Genomic DNA, 14,447 nt, shown 5'->3' with positions numbered 1-14,447 from the left:
GTGCCTCTCCCACACATACCCTAGACACACTCTTTCCACGTTTTACAAGTGGATCTTGAATTATAGATTTTCTTCCCAACCGAAATTTGTCAGGGATTGGGAATTAGACCTAGGGGGTCTGGTGGCCACAGACGATTGGGAAGGTATCTATAAAAATACCTTCTCATTAACTACCAATGTGCTAGTCTTGGAGACTCACTACAAAGTTCTTACAAGATGGTATAGATGCCCAAATATCCTCGCAAAAATCTATCCTGGAGTACCCAACACGTGCTGGAGATGCGAGACAGCAGTAGGCACCCCACTACATATATGGTGGGAATGCTCTCTCTTGCAACCGTTCTGGCGCAAGGTGGTGGAGACAGCTAGCATTATCCTCGGTGAGGACTTACCCTTTTGCCCTAGCTTTTGGTTATTAAATCTCACGCGTACATCTAGATTTCACCTCAAGAAATCACTACTTCGCCATATTCTGAGTGCCTCTAAGGCAGTGATCCCAGTCCACTGGAAATCAACAGTGCCCCCCACTATGAAAGAATGGTCCGCCCGATTAGACCATTATATGGCAATGGAAGATCTCATTTTGTCTCTAGAAATGAAAAACACCTCCTTTATAGCTACCTGGAGCCCATGGCTGGAGTACAAGGAGATAACCCATTACAAATCTTCTTTTTAAGAGAAACCCCCCCCTTTTACCTCCAGTTGCCATATGTAATTAATCATGCTTTAAGCCCCTTGGGATAGGAAGAGAGAACCTCCCCCCCCCCCCCCCCTTCCTAAACCTTATCTCCCTAAGCTACCTCTCTTTCTCCCCCTCTACACTGAGAGTAATACTACCCCTTACCCTTCTATTTTTCTCTTTGTATCTCGTTACTCCTCTACCCTTTCCTACTTCTACTCTCTCCCTTTTGCATCAAGAAGTTGTAATTCATGAAACGTTTATGGTTCTTACTCCTTTATGCTCTATATACTTTTCTTTATCTGGAATTATGATACGTTAGTGGAAAGAGGACATCTCCCTCTACAGTTATTTTCCATTGCTTTTATTATACACGGTGTTAAGTTTCTCCGGATGATGTACCTCTGACAATCTTAGAAGCTATTCAAATGTCTCTGCAACTTCCTGTTTTCGTTCATTTGAAATTTCAATAAAATCTATTTGCAAAAAAAAAAAACAATAGACAGTCATTAGTTCGACTGCAAGAGGTCGACAGGGTCAAAAGGTTGTCAGGGTCAAAATGTCGACACAATAAAAATGTGGGTGTTTTGTGTTTTTAAAAAAATGTTACCCCAATTTGGAGAAATATGTTCGCTCACTACTTTTCGGGTTTGGTGGCTCGCTTCGCTCACCACGAGGTTACTAAAGGTAATGGTTTGGGACTGTTTGACCCTATCGACCTTTTCACCCTGTCGACCTAATGCATGTCGACCATTAGTGGCCAACCTATTGACTGTAGACCTTTTTAGTGTAGATCTATAGACTGGATACTCAGCCCTTCTTTATTGTTCAAAGTACAGCTCCCTCTTACAGTTACCTTTCATAGCATAGTATCTACCACCGGCGGCACAATCAAACTTCCTGGATGCTGCTCTGTGCTACTGCTGACTGATGCATTGCTGTGAATGGTTTTTAGATGGACCTGCTGTTAGAGCAGCGGCGGGTCCGAGTTTCCACTGGCTCTATTAAACCTGACAGACAGCAGCAGACCCCGAAGCAAAAGTGTCAGAAATGATGGGGAAGAGGGCCACTGAAGCCATTGCTATGCATTTTCCTACTGCCAATGCTTATGTCCCTTTGCTGATTGTGGCTGCAGCATTCAATGGTTTTCTACTAATAGAAGTGGATTTTGATGAGGCTGTTGGCTGCATCTCATATAGCAAGGTGCCATGAATTGTGCATTCAGATGTGTCTCTTTGTAACAGTTTTGCCAGCCTCTTTTTTTATCAAAGATACAGAATATCTAGTCTTTTCTACTTTCAGAAGTTGTATAGTTCCTACCATGAGCTATATGCACCAATATGATTTGTATGCGAAGACCTCCTATTACTCAGAGGTTAAACATATTATCTCCAATAAATTCTGCACCTGAGCTGCTGTGATTTTATGTTATGTATACTACTGTATTTACACTAATTTGTTGATGTGCATGATATATATGTTTGAAGTATTAGCTTGTTATGATGGCTGTATTCCTGGTAACACTCTGAATTAAACAAATGTATGTCATTTGTTTTCTAGTATCAGGACCACATCAAAACTAGGGTTGTCCTCCACAAAGAATAACCTGTTTTGTAAACTTTACAGCCACTCTTCTACCTTTTATAATCCTTGTTTTGTTATGATACTAACTACCAGCCCATCAAAATGACGGAACAACATAACCGTTGTGAAAGCACTGGCAGCTGTGCACGCCCGAACGAGACAACACTTGAATTGCTTCGTCTGGCGCAATCCAGTGGCTGTCTGCTTGCAAAACACTTTAATTCCCCCCGTGGAGGTGAGGAGCAGCATTAGCCTTTTATTATATACAATATTTCCTTTGTAGAAAGAGATTTCAGTTTCACTTATTCTCTCAGGAAATGTTGGGGTACTGCCAAACTCATATATTTAATTATCGAAAGAGAAAAAAATCATAATGAGTATCTATGGCTAAGGCATAATTTATAATATATATATTTTTCATTATTAACTGTACAGCTTGTATTTTGTTTTCATTAATTTATCTAGGCTATCCCTTCATATTATGTATTAAGATGGAACTTTTATTTATTTACTTAAAATATTTGGCAAAATAGAAGATTAAAATATAGTAAAGTACAAAGAAATAGAATATAGTGTGATTGAAAATGTTCCATGCATACAGGACTGGATTAAGCCTTCAGAGGGCCCAGGACACTTAAGACAGGGGGGCCCTCCACCTCTAGTCAGCATTGCACCCTGTGCTCATAATATGTGTGCCTTCTCTCCCTGCACCTGTATGAGGCAGACTGAGATGAGTGCAAGTGGAGAGGATGGGTATTGGAATGGAGCAAAGAGGCATGGTAATAGACTAATGGGCCCATGTATCATTAAATATTTGTGGCAAATTCCCAGAAAACACCTATTTTGGGGGCAAAGCCATAAATATATGGTATCACCCAAATGTATGACACAGGAACTGAAGCATCTATCTACAATATCTGATGTGAACACTCCCTTTCCATCAGCAGTTGCATTGGCCCTTGCTGCTAACACCGTCTAAAGATGGCTTTAGCCCGTTGTAGGATATGGGCTACAGATCGCAAGTCTAGCTGGTAGAGGGTTCTTCTGGAAATGGAAAGTAAACCCATATGGTAAAACAGGGGACAACCAATGTGGCACAGTGATGGTATCGCCTAAACAAGTAATAGCTATAATAGCTACTCAACAGCAGAATAGTGCAGTAAATTGTTAATGAGTCCAGATAGAGCAGTCCAAGCTAGTAGTGGAAAAAGCACCTCATTGGAGGTTCTGGGTACAACAATGTCCACGTGTATAATGCAATATGTGGTCAAAGAGGATAACGGGGATAGAACCTGGGACAAAGAAAGGGGGACAACTAAAGAGTAGATAAAGGGGAGTAACACACTGGTAAAATGTATAGTAGGTAAAGGAAAAAGGGTGGGGGGCTAGATTGCACACCCTATTAATAAAGATATTAAGATGTGCTATCATGCTGAGGCTTCTAATACTATGCTGGAGGAAGAGAAATGCAGACTCCTAGCACTAACAACACTGATAGTAAGAATAATTATTTAAACCCTCACAATTAACATGGTGTATAATTGAAGTTCTTAGCACACATTTGCGCAAATATGCGGCCCATGTACACAGAGATTTGGCTGGGTTTGGTAAAGAAGTGGGTCTTAAGAGCCGTTTGAAGTTCTGTAGAGAGGTGAAGAATCTGAGGGGAGAGGTAGAGAATTTCAGAGTAAGGGAGCAGCATGTGAAAAATCTTGGAGATAGGAGTGGGAGGAAGTAAGTAATCAGTAGACAGGAGAGTCGGCGTGCATTAGCAGAGTGAAGAGGATGGGTGGGAGAGTAAAGGGAGATAAGGTCAGAGATGTAAATGGGAGAGGAGTGGGTGAGTGCTTTGCAAGTGAGTATGATAAGTTTGAATTGGATTCTGAAAGGGAAGGGAAGCCAGTGAAGGGCTTGTAGGAGAGTGGAGGTGGATGCAGTGCGTTTGGTGAGGAAGTTGAGCCGGGCTACAGCATTGAGAATAGACTGGAGTGGAGAGAGGTAATTGTCAGGAAGGCCGGTAAGGAGGAGATTACAGTAATCCAGTCTGGAAATAATCAGTGTGTAGATAAGGATCTTGGTGGCATCCTGGGTGAGAAAGGGTCTGATCCTGGAAATGTTTTTGAGATGAAAATGACAGGTTTGTGAGAGGTGCTGAATGTGTGCTTTATAGGAGAGGGAGGAAATATAGATTTGAGTGTCATCATCATAGATGTGATATTGGAAGTTAAAAGAACGAATGAGTTCACCTAAAGAGGACGTATAGAGAGAGAAAAGGAGAGGACCATGAACAGAACCTTGGGGGACACCAACAGTTTGTGGAAGTGGGGGGAGGTAGCGTCATGAGAGGAGACAGAGAAGAAATGATCAGAGAGGTAGGAGGACAGCCAGGAGAGGGCAGTATCATGCAAACCAAGAGAGTGAAGGAACACCAGAGGGAGATTCGGGAAACCCCCTACCAAACACATGCTTAGACCGCCCCCACTACAGGAATATATCACACAGATATGTTGCAAAAGCCACCATGGCACATTTATTAAAGGACCAAAAGGAGAATTCCTCAGAATACGACAAAATTGTTCTAATAAAGAAAACTTTGAAAAAAGAGCGTAAGAACTCTCTGAGAGATTGAAAAAAAGAGGGTATAGCAATAAGAACATCAAGAAAGGATATAAGATCGCAGCTAACAAAGACATTCTGATGAATTCTCCTTTTGGTACTCCCCGTATCGTTGCCGGGAGGTGGGAGCTGTTACTGTGTAGGATACTGTTGGTGGCAGTGATCTTTCTTTTTATTTTATTAATATGAGATAGGTCACAGTGATAATAAATAATGAAATGATGTTATATAATCTAGCACACAATTAAACTGTATCAGAGAAAGATATATACACTGTGTTATGGAAATACAGTAAAGCACACTAATGGGAATGATAACAGCACAATGAGATAAGATTTGCACATGAATTCATATCAATATGTAAGAAATAACGATCATTATATAATGTTTATTACCCTTCACAATTTTTTAGCTACACAGAATCGGATAATAAATAATAAGTTCACAGCAGAGCATTATAATGTATTCACAATCCATTATAATCACCCTATTTTTGTCACCTAGGTAATAAGTTAAAATTATTATCACTTAGAAGGTATATAAAAACCAGATTACTTTGAAAATTCATGAATGGATTTTTGTTACTCTGAAACAGAAATGGATATATTATCCCCAAAGATATAAGAGGCATCATAATGATATTAATTTAAAATAAATCTACTAGTACAATAATATAGGATATTAGACACGGAACTAAGCTTTAATTTAAAAGATATTGAAGTAAAGTAAATGACATCCATAATAACTAAAAACCTTAGGTAAGAAATTTACATAAAGCATCATTGGATCCAAAGAAAAGAGTATATAACAGGATCCAACACGTATTTTGATTGAAAAGTCCCTTTACCAATAAGAGATCTGCACAGGGGATATAAACCAACGGAAATGATGGCTCGGGTTAGAGCCCTGAGGAAGCCATTGGTGAAACAGCCGTAGGCTACTCTCCGGGCTGTTTCCTAATAATGTGAACTTAGTTGTGCATATGTTATAATACTGTGATATTTAGATATATAACTTCTGTATAGTTATAGGAGTTGCGTCACCATCATACAGAGGCAGAGAGCGCACACAGGCCGCCTCACGGAGACGCTGACCGGCACCTCTAACACGTGCCAGCCGCAGCGTCCTCACTGGCCGCGGTGATAGAAGAGAGAACACTCTCTGTGTCTCCGCTGCCAGTGGAGGTTAACACACCCGGACGGCGGGTAGAACACGGAGACAGTGTCTCCAGATACCTTATGTACAAGGCATTTACGAGGATAGTATGAATACAAGATAACCGCTGATATATCAATAAACTTAGGATCTATATATACCGCGAAATAGGAGTGGCTCCATAGCACTATTAAAAAGCACACTGTATACTTACTATCATGTATATTTCATAAGGCATCCTATAAACGAATTAATATGTAGTGTTATCACCAGCCGTGCTGATATTAGAGTGCAACACTCTCTGTGTCTCCGCTGTCAGCGGAGGTTATTGCTGCATACTATATACCTTTTTACTGTGTACATCACACAAGGTACCATATAAACTAATAAAGACACATACTGCGACTGGGGAGAGATAAATATTACCCTTTACAAAATATAATAGGAGGTGTTCTGGTAAATGAAAACCCAATAAAAAGAATCTGACTATTAAACCATATTCAGATAATAGAAAATATATATACCATAAAATTAACATGCAAACTTGAAAATACAAGCCCCTTAGGGGATTTGCTCATATAGATGCTCTGGACACTATAGAGTTTATTTGTCCCCTGTAATGTCTTTATACAGTAGTCTGGTCTGCAAACTAAGCCAACAGGAAACACAAACTCTTTATTGAAAACATCAATTGATATTTGAAACGTTGCAGAATAAGGAGGCAGATTAGCAGAGTGATACTATTGTAACAGACAGAGCACAAGTTACACATGCAATATAGCAGAAATAGAACAAAAGGTCACAGAAACTAGGATTACAGATGGAGATTTTAAAGTTTTTTTTCTCATTCTGTCTTTTCTATCATACTATATTTTAACTATTTCACCTATGATTTTGAAAATGTATTAATACGTATTAATAAAAGTTAAATATTAATATTAGTACGTAAAGGTTCTAGTGTGCACCCCGTGAACATGTTTCCCCTTTTTTTCTCTGTTTCTTTTCATGTTAAATACTGTAGATCCTTGACCTGAAACATAGGGGTTGCACCTAATGAGAATGGAATACACAGTGATAATACAATTAATGTAAACAGTAATAGAATATATATTCCATTTGAAAAGAACCATAAAAATACAAAATAAAAAAACATATAATTAGCTATTTGGATACTGGTGCAGGATTGAAACTGTGTTTTTTGTGTACACTGTGAGGGTCTTGTCTCCCTCCGTAGCTAACATTGCAGGGACCTCTGGCCTCTGGATATTCTGCCGATAGGTAAAAGTAAGCTTCCAAACTTAGATTCAGTCCCAGAATGTTAATAACATTTCTGTAAACTCAAGGAAAGGTCAGTATGTATAATGAAGTCTCAGTATCCACAATGCCACCCTCAAAGCTCCTTTAATAAACTGATTTGTCATGGGTTAATCTTTCTACTGAATCTCATTAGGGTCATAGTTTTGTATAGTAATTCTTGCAAACTGTGTGAAAATTCCATTAATGATGTATGAGGCCATTTCTTCGTCACATTAAACTGCATTTTAAGTTCAGAAAATGTTGAAGATGTTAATTTTTCAAAGATGTCGTTGACAGTTTTCCAAAGTCTATTAGGCCACGATTTAACTTCACATAAAAGGGTGAATTTTAGCTGCACAATGAGAACTTTGACTTTCTGGGAATTGCTGAGTGGGTATAAGCAAAACATTGATTGAAGTTTCACCTTACATTGCTTGAATAAGCTGATACTAGCGGAACTTGAATCTCCAGAATAAGTCGGCAGCCATGGGGCCCTAAAGTATTATGGCATAGTCATTGGTGAAGCAGTTGCCATAGAAGGGAGTTCCTTGACTGACCCATCTCATTGACCGAGTGTAGTGGTGAAAATATGGTGTTCTGATTGCGATAACTTGTTGCTTCCTTTTAACTGCATAGCTAATCCTGTTTGTGATGTTAAAATTGTAACACTTTAGTGTGAGTGCTGGATCTTTGTGTGATTGAGTATCAACTGGTGTGGGACTTTCTCACTGTTTAAGACATTCCTGACACTTCATCTTTTCCTACACCACAGCAGTTTGGTAGAAGTATTGTTAACAGACCCACTTTCTCCTGGAAGTTATTTATTACAAAATCACCAACCAGCAGGGGCTGCAGCACCTACCAAAGACTACAGGCGGGAGCCGGCCAGCACATATAAACATACATATAAAGTTGTATGTAATGAAGTGCTTTTTTTCTCAGGGACCAGCAGTCGACACAGCACAGGACACAGGAACACTGTGCACAGCCTGTCTATTAGCAAATATGCCCACACCCAGACTCCTGTGAAATCGGCCAGTGGGAGTCTGGGTGCAGGCTTATTGATGATAGGCTGAGCATAGTGTTCCTGTGTCCTATGTTGCAGCGGCTGCTGATCCCCAGGTAAGGAAGTCAGCACATACAGTATGTTACATACATTTATATGTACTGTATGTTTTTATGTGCTGGCCGGCTCCCCCTGCAGTATTTGGTTGGCACAGCAGCCACTGCTGCTACTACCCCAATTCAGTATTTTAGAGGAAGTAAATTGCAAATCATGCAAAGTCACTTAGCTTCCTTTTACATTCTCTGCATGGCTCTATTTTTGAGCAATGATCTAATACTGGATTTCTTTGAGGCTAGATGCTCTGCCAGCATCAGGCTTCTTTTTGCCAAAAATGCATATGTGAAGTGGCTAGGATTCACCAGGAGACTTGTATATCTGTGCGACTGAGTCCTTGAATCTGCATACGAAGTACTAGGGTTCAGTGGCCATAGCTTTTTTCCATGCCAAGTTCCATTGTGCTTCATATTCAGACTTAGTTGCACACATGTACACTAGGGTCTCATGTCAAATTAATCAGCACAGTCTCCTGGTGTGTCTTCATCACATTGTTTTGTGAATAGGCTGTGCTTTCAGTAAAATAAAAGATGCCTGACACTATCTGAGATACACAGGACCTGTCCGCTCACTCACAGCAGTCATCATCTGCTAGAAAAGGGACCCAGGTCACCTCATAGTATACCCTGCCCCCCTATCTCTCTATTGTCACACCCTGCCCACTTCTCATGCTGCTCCCTCCCTCCAACCCCGCTCAGCTCTCTGTTGGGTTCTCTGTACTGCCCCCAGCTCTATCTGACCCCCCCACCTCCCCTGCTCTGTCCATTCTGCCGTTCTGGCTCTGTCCATCCCAACCCCCTCCCAACTCGATCTCACTACCATACTTACTACGTTCCACATGCATGTTAGAGACAGGACAGACCTAGCAGATTCTATTTTGATAGATAGTTAGATAGATAAATAGATTGATTGATAGATAGATAGATAGATAGATAGATAGATAGATAGATAGATAGATAGATAGATAGATGTAAGCTGGTGTTCATATCACAATGTCAAAGGTGAGTGCCAGAAGAATGCAATATACTGAACTTGTTTATTGTGCAAATTTTTCCTGCAATGTTTCGGTTACCTTAGTACCCTTTGTCATACAATATCAAACAAGCAAACAAAAAAGTAATTAACTTTCTAAAATGTTTCATAGTAACATAGTTTCTGAGGTGGAAAAAAGACAATTTGTCCATCGAGTTCAACCTGTTAGTGATCTCGTACACTGCAATATTTTTAAGACTAATTTTAACTGTAATGAATGTTTTACCCTCCATAACCCTGTATATCCTTATCCATTAGGATTTTATCTAGCCCATTCTAAAAGTATTGACCGAGTCTGCTATTACTCCTCTCTCTGGCAGGGAATTCAAAATACGTATTGTCCTTACCGTGAAAAACCTTTCCGTCTCTGTGTGCAAAATCTCCTCTCCTCTAACCTAAGCAGGTGTCCATGTGTCCTTTGTGTTGATTTTACCAAAAATAAATCCTCTGCTTGCTCTGTGTACTGTCCCCTTATATATTTGTAAATGTTAATCATGTCCCCCTTTCTGGACAGATGTGCAAAATATACTAGTTTTTGTTATTGAATACTATAAGGTGTATTGTTTTTTCCATCATATATACTGCAAATAATAGATAGGTGTGTCTGCATATAAAGTATATTTACTTTTCTATTTTCAGAAGCACTGATCTACCAAAGGAAGATGCACAATTTACATTTAAACTATTTGCAGAAATCTTCTTCTTCTTTTTTGTTTCTTGGACAACTTGTGGTGCCTTTGGAACTTTACTTGTATTTCTGCGCTATTTGATTAAGGTAAATTTCTTTAAATAAAATGTACCTAGCTCATATTTGGAAAAAAGGCATTGTTTAGATGTGCAGTAATGCCGTACAATGGTCCTGAATCAGGTCCAGTCGCAATGTATCAATATTCACATGTACGGTATGGATCCTGCATCGTTGCTCACAAAGGGCACTGCGGTGACCTCCGTTTCATAAAGTGAAGGCGTGTTGCTTTCAATTTGTTGGAGTGCTGAGGCCAGGGTCTATATCTTCCGACAGAGAATTCCTGGCCTCAGCGACGGAGCTGCGGTGTGGCCTCACCATTGTTTACTCAACAGCATTAGTGACCAATATATACTACAGACAGCATCAGTGACCCACATATACAACAGACAGTATTAGTGACTGCTGTATTCTATACACAGCATTAGTGACCTACATATACTAGAGAGCATAAGTGACTGCTATAGCCTATACACAGCATTAAATACCTAATTACAGTACAATCCACATTCTTAAACATGCAGAGACTCCAAGATAAATCCAATGTATTAAAATGTCCAGAATGTCTCTGCATGTTTAATAGTGCACTGATGGCCACTCCCACTGTTTTATAATACAGTATATAAATGTATTTCAGCAACTTCTCTCTCTCTCCATATTTATTTATAATCATTTATTTATGGGTTTGGTATTACATTCCGGGGCCGATATGCTGGCAGTCACATCACCAACAGCGGCTTCCTGACACTGAAGATCCTGACATTGGAGGGGCTAAGTAATTTTACCCTCCCATACCCTAAGCCTCCAGGGGAAGTATCTTAGGACTAACCCTCCTGGGTGGTGGAAGGGGTGGGTGGTTATGGTTAACCCTCAGGAGGTAGTGGCTAGTGCTAACCCCTCCTATTGCCTAACTATAATCCTCCCCAAGTGCCTAACCCTAACCCCCCTGGCCCTAACCCGAACCCCAGTACCTTCAGGATGTCAGCTGACGGTTTTCCGGCGCCGATCTCACGTGACCGCCGGCATCCTGACCGCCAGGATGCTGAATGTATCCCATTTATATAGCACACACATATTCCACAGTGCATAGAGAATATTTGTCCACTAACATCAGTCCCTGCCCCGGTGGTGCTTACACTTTTTATTCCTTACCACATGGACAGGCGCACACACAGGATATTTTTTTACTGGGAGCCAATTAATATACCAGTCTATTTTGGGAGTGTGGGAGGAAGACAGAGTACCCACAGGAAACCAATGCAAGTACTGTATGGGGAGAATATACAAATGACCGGAATTGAACCTATGACCTCAGTGCTGTGAAGCAGTACTGCTAACCATTACATCGACCATGCTGCTGTTTTACCAAGTATTAAATATTGTGATTTTTTTTATAATATAGAGCATACTCCTAATTGCCCCACTATGAACATTCTTTTGTTTTTTTCCTTCTTTTCAATGTTCTGTATGTAGGGGTGTGCGCTGGGCCGTTTTTCGGGTTTTGGTTTTGGATCTGTATCTCCTTCGTGTTTTGGATCTGTATTGGTTTTGCCAAAACCGCCCTTGCGGGTTTTGGTTTTGGATCTATATTTTTTGGGGGGAAAAAGCATAAAAACAGCTAAAATCACATAATTTGGGGATGATTTTATTCCTACAGTATTTTTAATCTCAATTTTTAACATTAATTTCCACTAATTTCCAGTCTATTTTGAACACCTCACAGCTACAATACTGTTTTTATCCAGTTTAGGCCAAAAGGATGCACCAAGATAGCTGGATGACTAAGCTAAGCAATAGAAATGGGTGGCACAAACACCTGGTACATCTAGGAGCAGTGGTGTGCAGTGAGGTCAGTGGCTGGTGAGGCACTGCAGCCATAATGTCCACCGAGTCCAGCCGATGACCCCTTCCACCGTTGAGCCAAGCCTGCTACTGCCTCCTAGCCGATGCCCACTACCACCACCACTAATGGCCTCTGCCCACTCAAATGGCTGTTACCTTCCTGCCCTGTCTCCCTCAAGCGCTACCATCCTGCCCTGTCTCCTTCCACACCACCATCCTGCTCTGTCTCCCTCAACGCCACCATCCTGCCCTGTCTCCCTCGATGCCACCATCCTACCCTGTCTCCCTCCAGCACCACCATCCTGCCCTGTCTCCCTCGACGCCAGCATCCTGCCCTGTCTCCTTCCATGCCAGCATCCTGCCCTGTCTCCTTCCACACCAGCATCCTGCCCTGTCTCCTTCGATGACAGCATCCTGCCTTGTCTCCCTCGACGAGAGCATTCTGCCTTGTCTCCCTCGACGACAGCATCCTGCCTTGTCCCCTTCTATGCCAACATCCTGCCCTGTCTCCCTCAAAGCCAGCATCCTGCCCCGTCTCCTTCCATGCCACCATCTTGCCCTGGCTCCTTCGATGCCACCATCCTGCCCTGGCTCCTTCGATGCCAGCATCCTGCCCTGTCTCCCTCCCCGCCACCATCCTGCTCTGGCTCCTTCCACGCCACCATCCTGCCCTGGCGCCTTCCATGCCACCATCCTGCCCTGGCGCCTTCCATGCCACCATCCTGCCCCGGCTCCTTTTACGCCACCATCCTGCCCCGTCTCCTTCCGCGCCACCATCCTGCCCCGTCTCCTTCCGCGCCACCATCCTGCCCCGTCTCCTTCCACGCCACCATCCTGCCCTGGCTCCCTCAACCCCACCTTCCTGCCCTGTCTCCCTCGACGGCACTATCCTGCCCTGTCTCCTTCAATGCCACCACCCTGCCCTGTCTTCTTCCACGCCACCATCCTGCCCTGGCTCCTTCTACGCCATCATCCTGTCCTGTCTCCTTCCACGCCACTATCCTGCCAAGTCTCCATCCATGCCATCATCCTGCCCTGTCTCCCTCTAGCACCACAGTAGTAATAAGCTAGGAGTATAGGAAAGGGGATGATAAATTACACCTAACAAGACTATGACTGACACCCCTCCCCCAGGCACATACGCCTTGTACAAAACATAATGACAAGTCAAAAGTGGCTAATAAATTATAAATATTAATAGGAACATCTACTAATGCCACCATGTTTCTTTAACTTATACTGGGCTGGCTATGGCTGGAGGGAGCTCGGCCGATCCTCAGGTTCCTTGTTTCTTCTTACCGCTCCTCTTCTCTGTGTGATGTTGTGTGCTCTTTCTTCTTGAATGGGCAGATAGCGTCACATACTGGAAGAGGTGGAGGAAGGCATTGGAAGCAGGGAGATCCAGGGACAGTAGGGGCTGGCAGCCGCTGGCGTATCACACAACGCAGCAGACACCAGGCAACTTAGCTTGTGGCAGTGGCTAGTAGTCAGGGGATAGCCAGGCGCTGCTAGCTTACCACACAGTGCAGCAGGCACCCCATGCTCCAGCCATCCCATCCTCTCTGCAGCCCTGCCTGTGATAGAGAAAGGCAGCACGGCTGGGGACCATCTGGGCCGGCCACTGGTGGAGCATGGTAACTTAGTGAGCTGTGCTCCCAGCAACCCATTGACACTGATTTGGGGCCCCCCTTCCTCATACAATCCTATATGATGTCATCACCATCCCTGGCTTTTTTTTTTTCTATCAATCAGGTTATCAGGTCAGGTGGGGCTTCTGTACCACATGGTGTACACTGTACAGTGCACACATACACAAGTCGCACAGCAGGATGTGCAGACTGTGTCTATAGTGTAACTATAGGCAGTGCTCGGGAATCAGACATTCTTCCCCTCACCCTCGGCACTCCTGATCACCATTTCCGCACTCTCACAGGAAAGAGTCCTGTGATCTGTACAAAACCTGTTTACTGCAGACTGCACCTCCCCCAACACACAAACTAAAACAGCAGATTACACACACACTGTAGACTGCCTTCCCCATACACAACACTGCTCCTCCCCCACACTTGTACTGCAGACTGTCTCCCCCCTACACACACACTCTAAAACTGCAGACTACCCGAACACACACACATACTCTGACTGCACACTGCCCCTTACTTCTAGACATATACTCAGAATGCAGACTGTCTCTCCCCTCACAGACACATAATTACAGCCCACCCACACACATACACAATGTCCGACTTGAATTGCAGGGTGACTCACCACTGACACTGCAAGGAGGAGAGAGAAAACTGGTGCCTCGGCAATGGGATGGGAGGAGATGCTGCAACTGAACTACACAACAACTCTCACTCCTTCATCTTCTTTTATGC

General features: G+C 42.6%; 1 protein-coding gene across 3 annotated transcripts in view; it reads left to right on the top strand.

Moving 5' to 3' along the window:
• Positions 1-14,447, top strand: part of PGAP1 (post-GPI attachment to proteins inositol deacylase 1) — a 1,346,394-nt gene that overhangs the window by 1,116,177 nt on the left and 215,770 nt on the right. For all 3 annotated transcript variants that reach the window (XM_063934105.1, XM_063934104.1, XM_063934106.1), the window contains one exon: positions 10,122-10,257. In XM_063934105.1, the coding sequence (XP_063790175.1) occupies positions 10,122-10,257 (136 nt within the window). The remainder of the gene's footprint in view (positions 1-10,121; positions 10,258-14,447) is intronic.

The sequence above is a fragment of the Pseudophryne corroboree genome, chromosome 7 (genome assembly GCF_028390025.1).
Source record: "Pseudophryne corroboree isolate aPseCor3 chromosome 7, aPseCor3.hap2, whole genome shotgun sequence".
Classification (NCBI taxonomy): Eukaryota; Metazoa; Chordata; class Amphibia; order Anura; family Myobatrachidae; genus Pseudophryne; species Pseudophryne corroboree.
The sequence above is the reverse complement of the archived record's forward strand: the minus strand, read 5'-3'. Positions and strand labels throughout refer to the sequence as shown.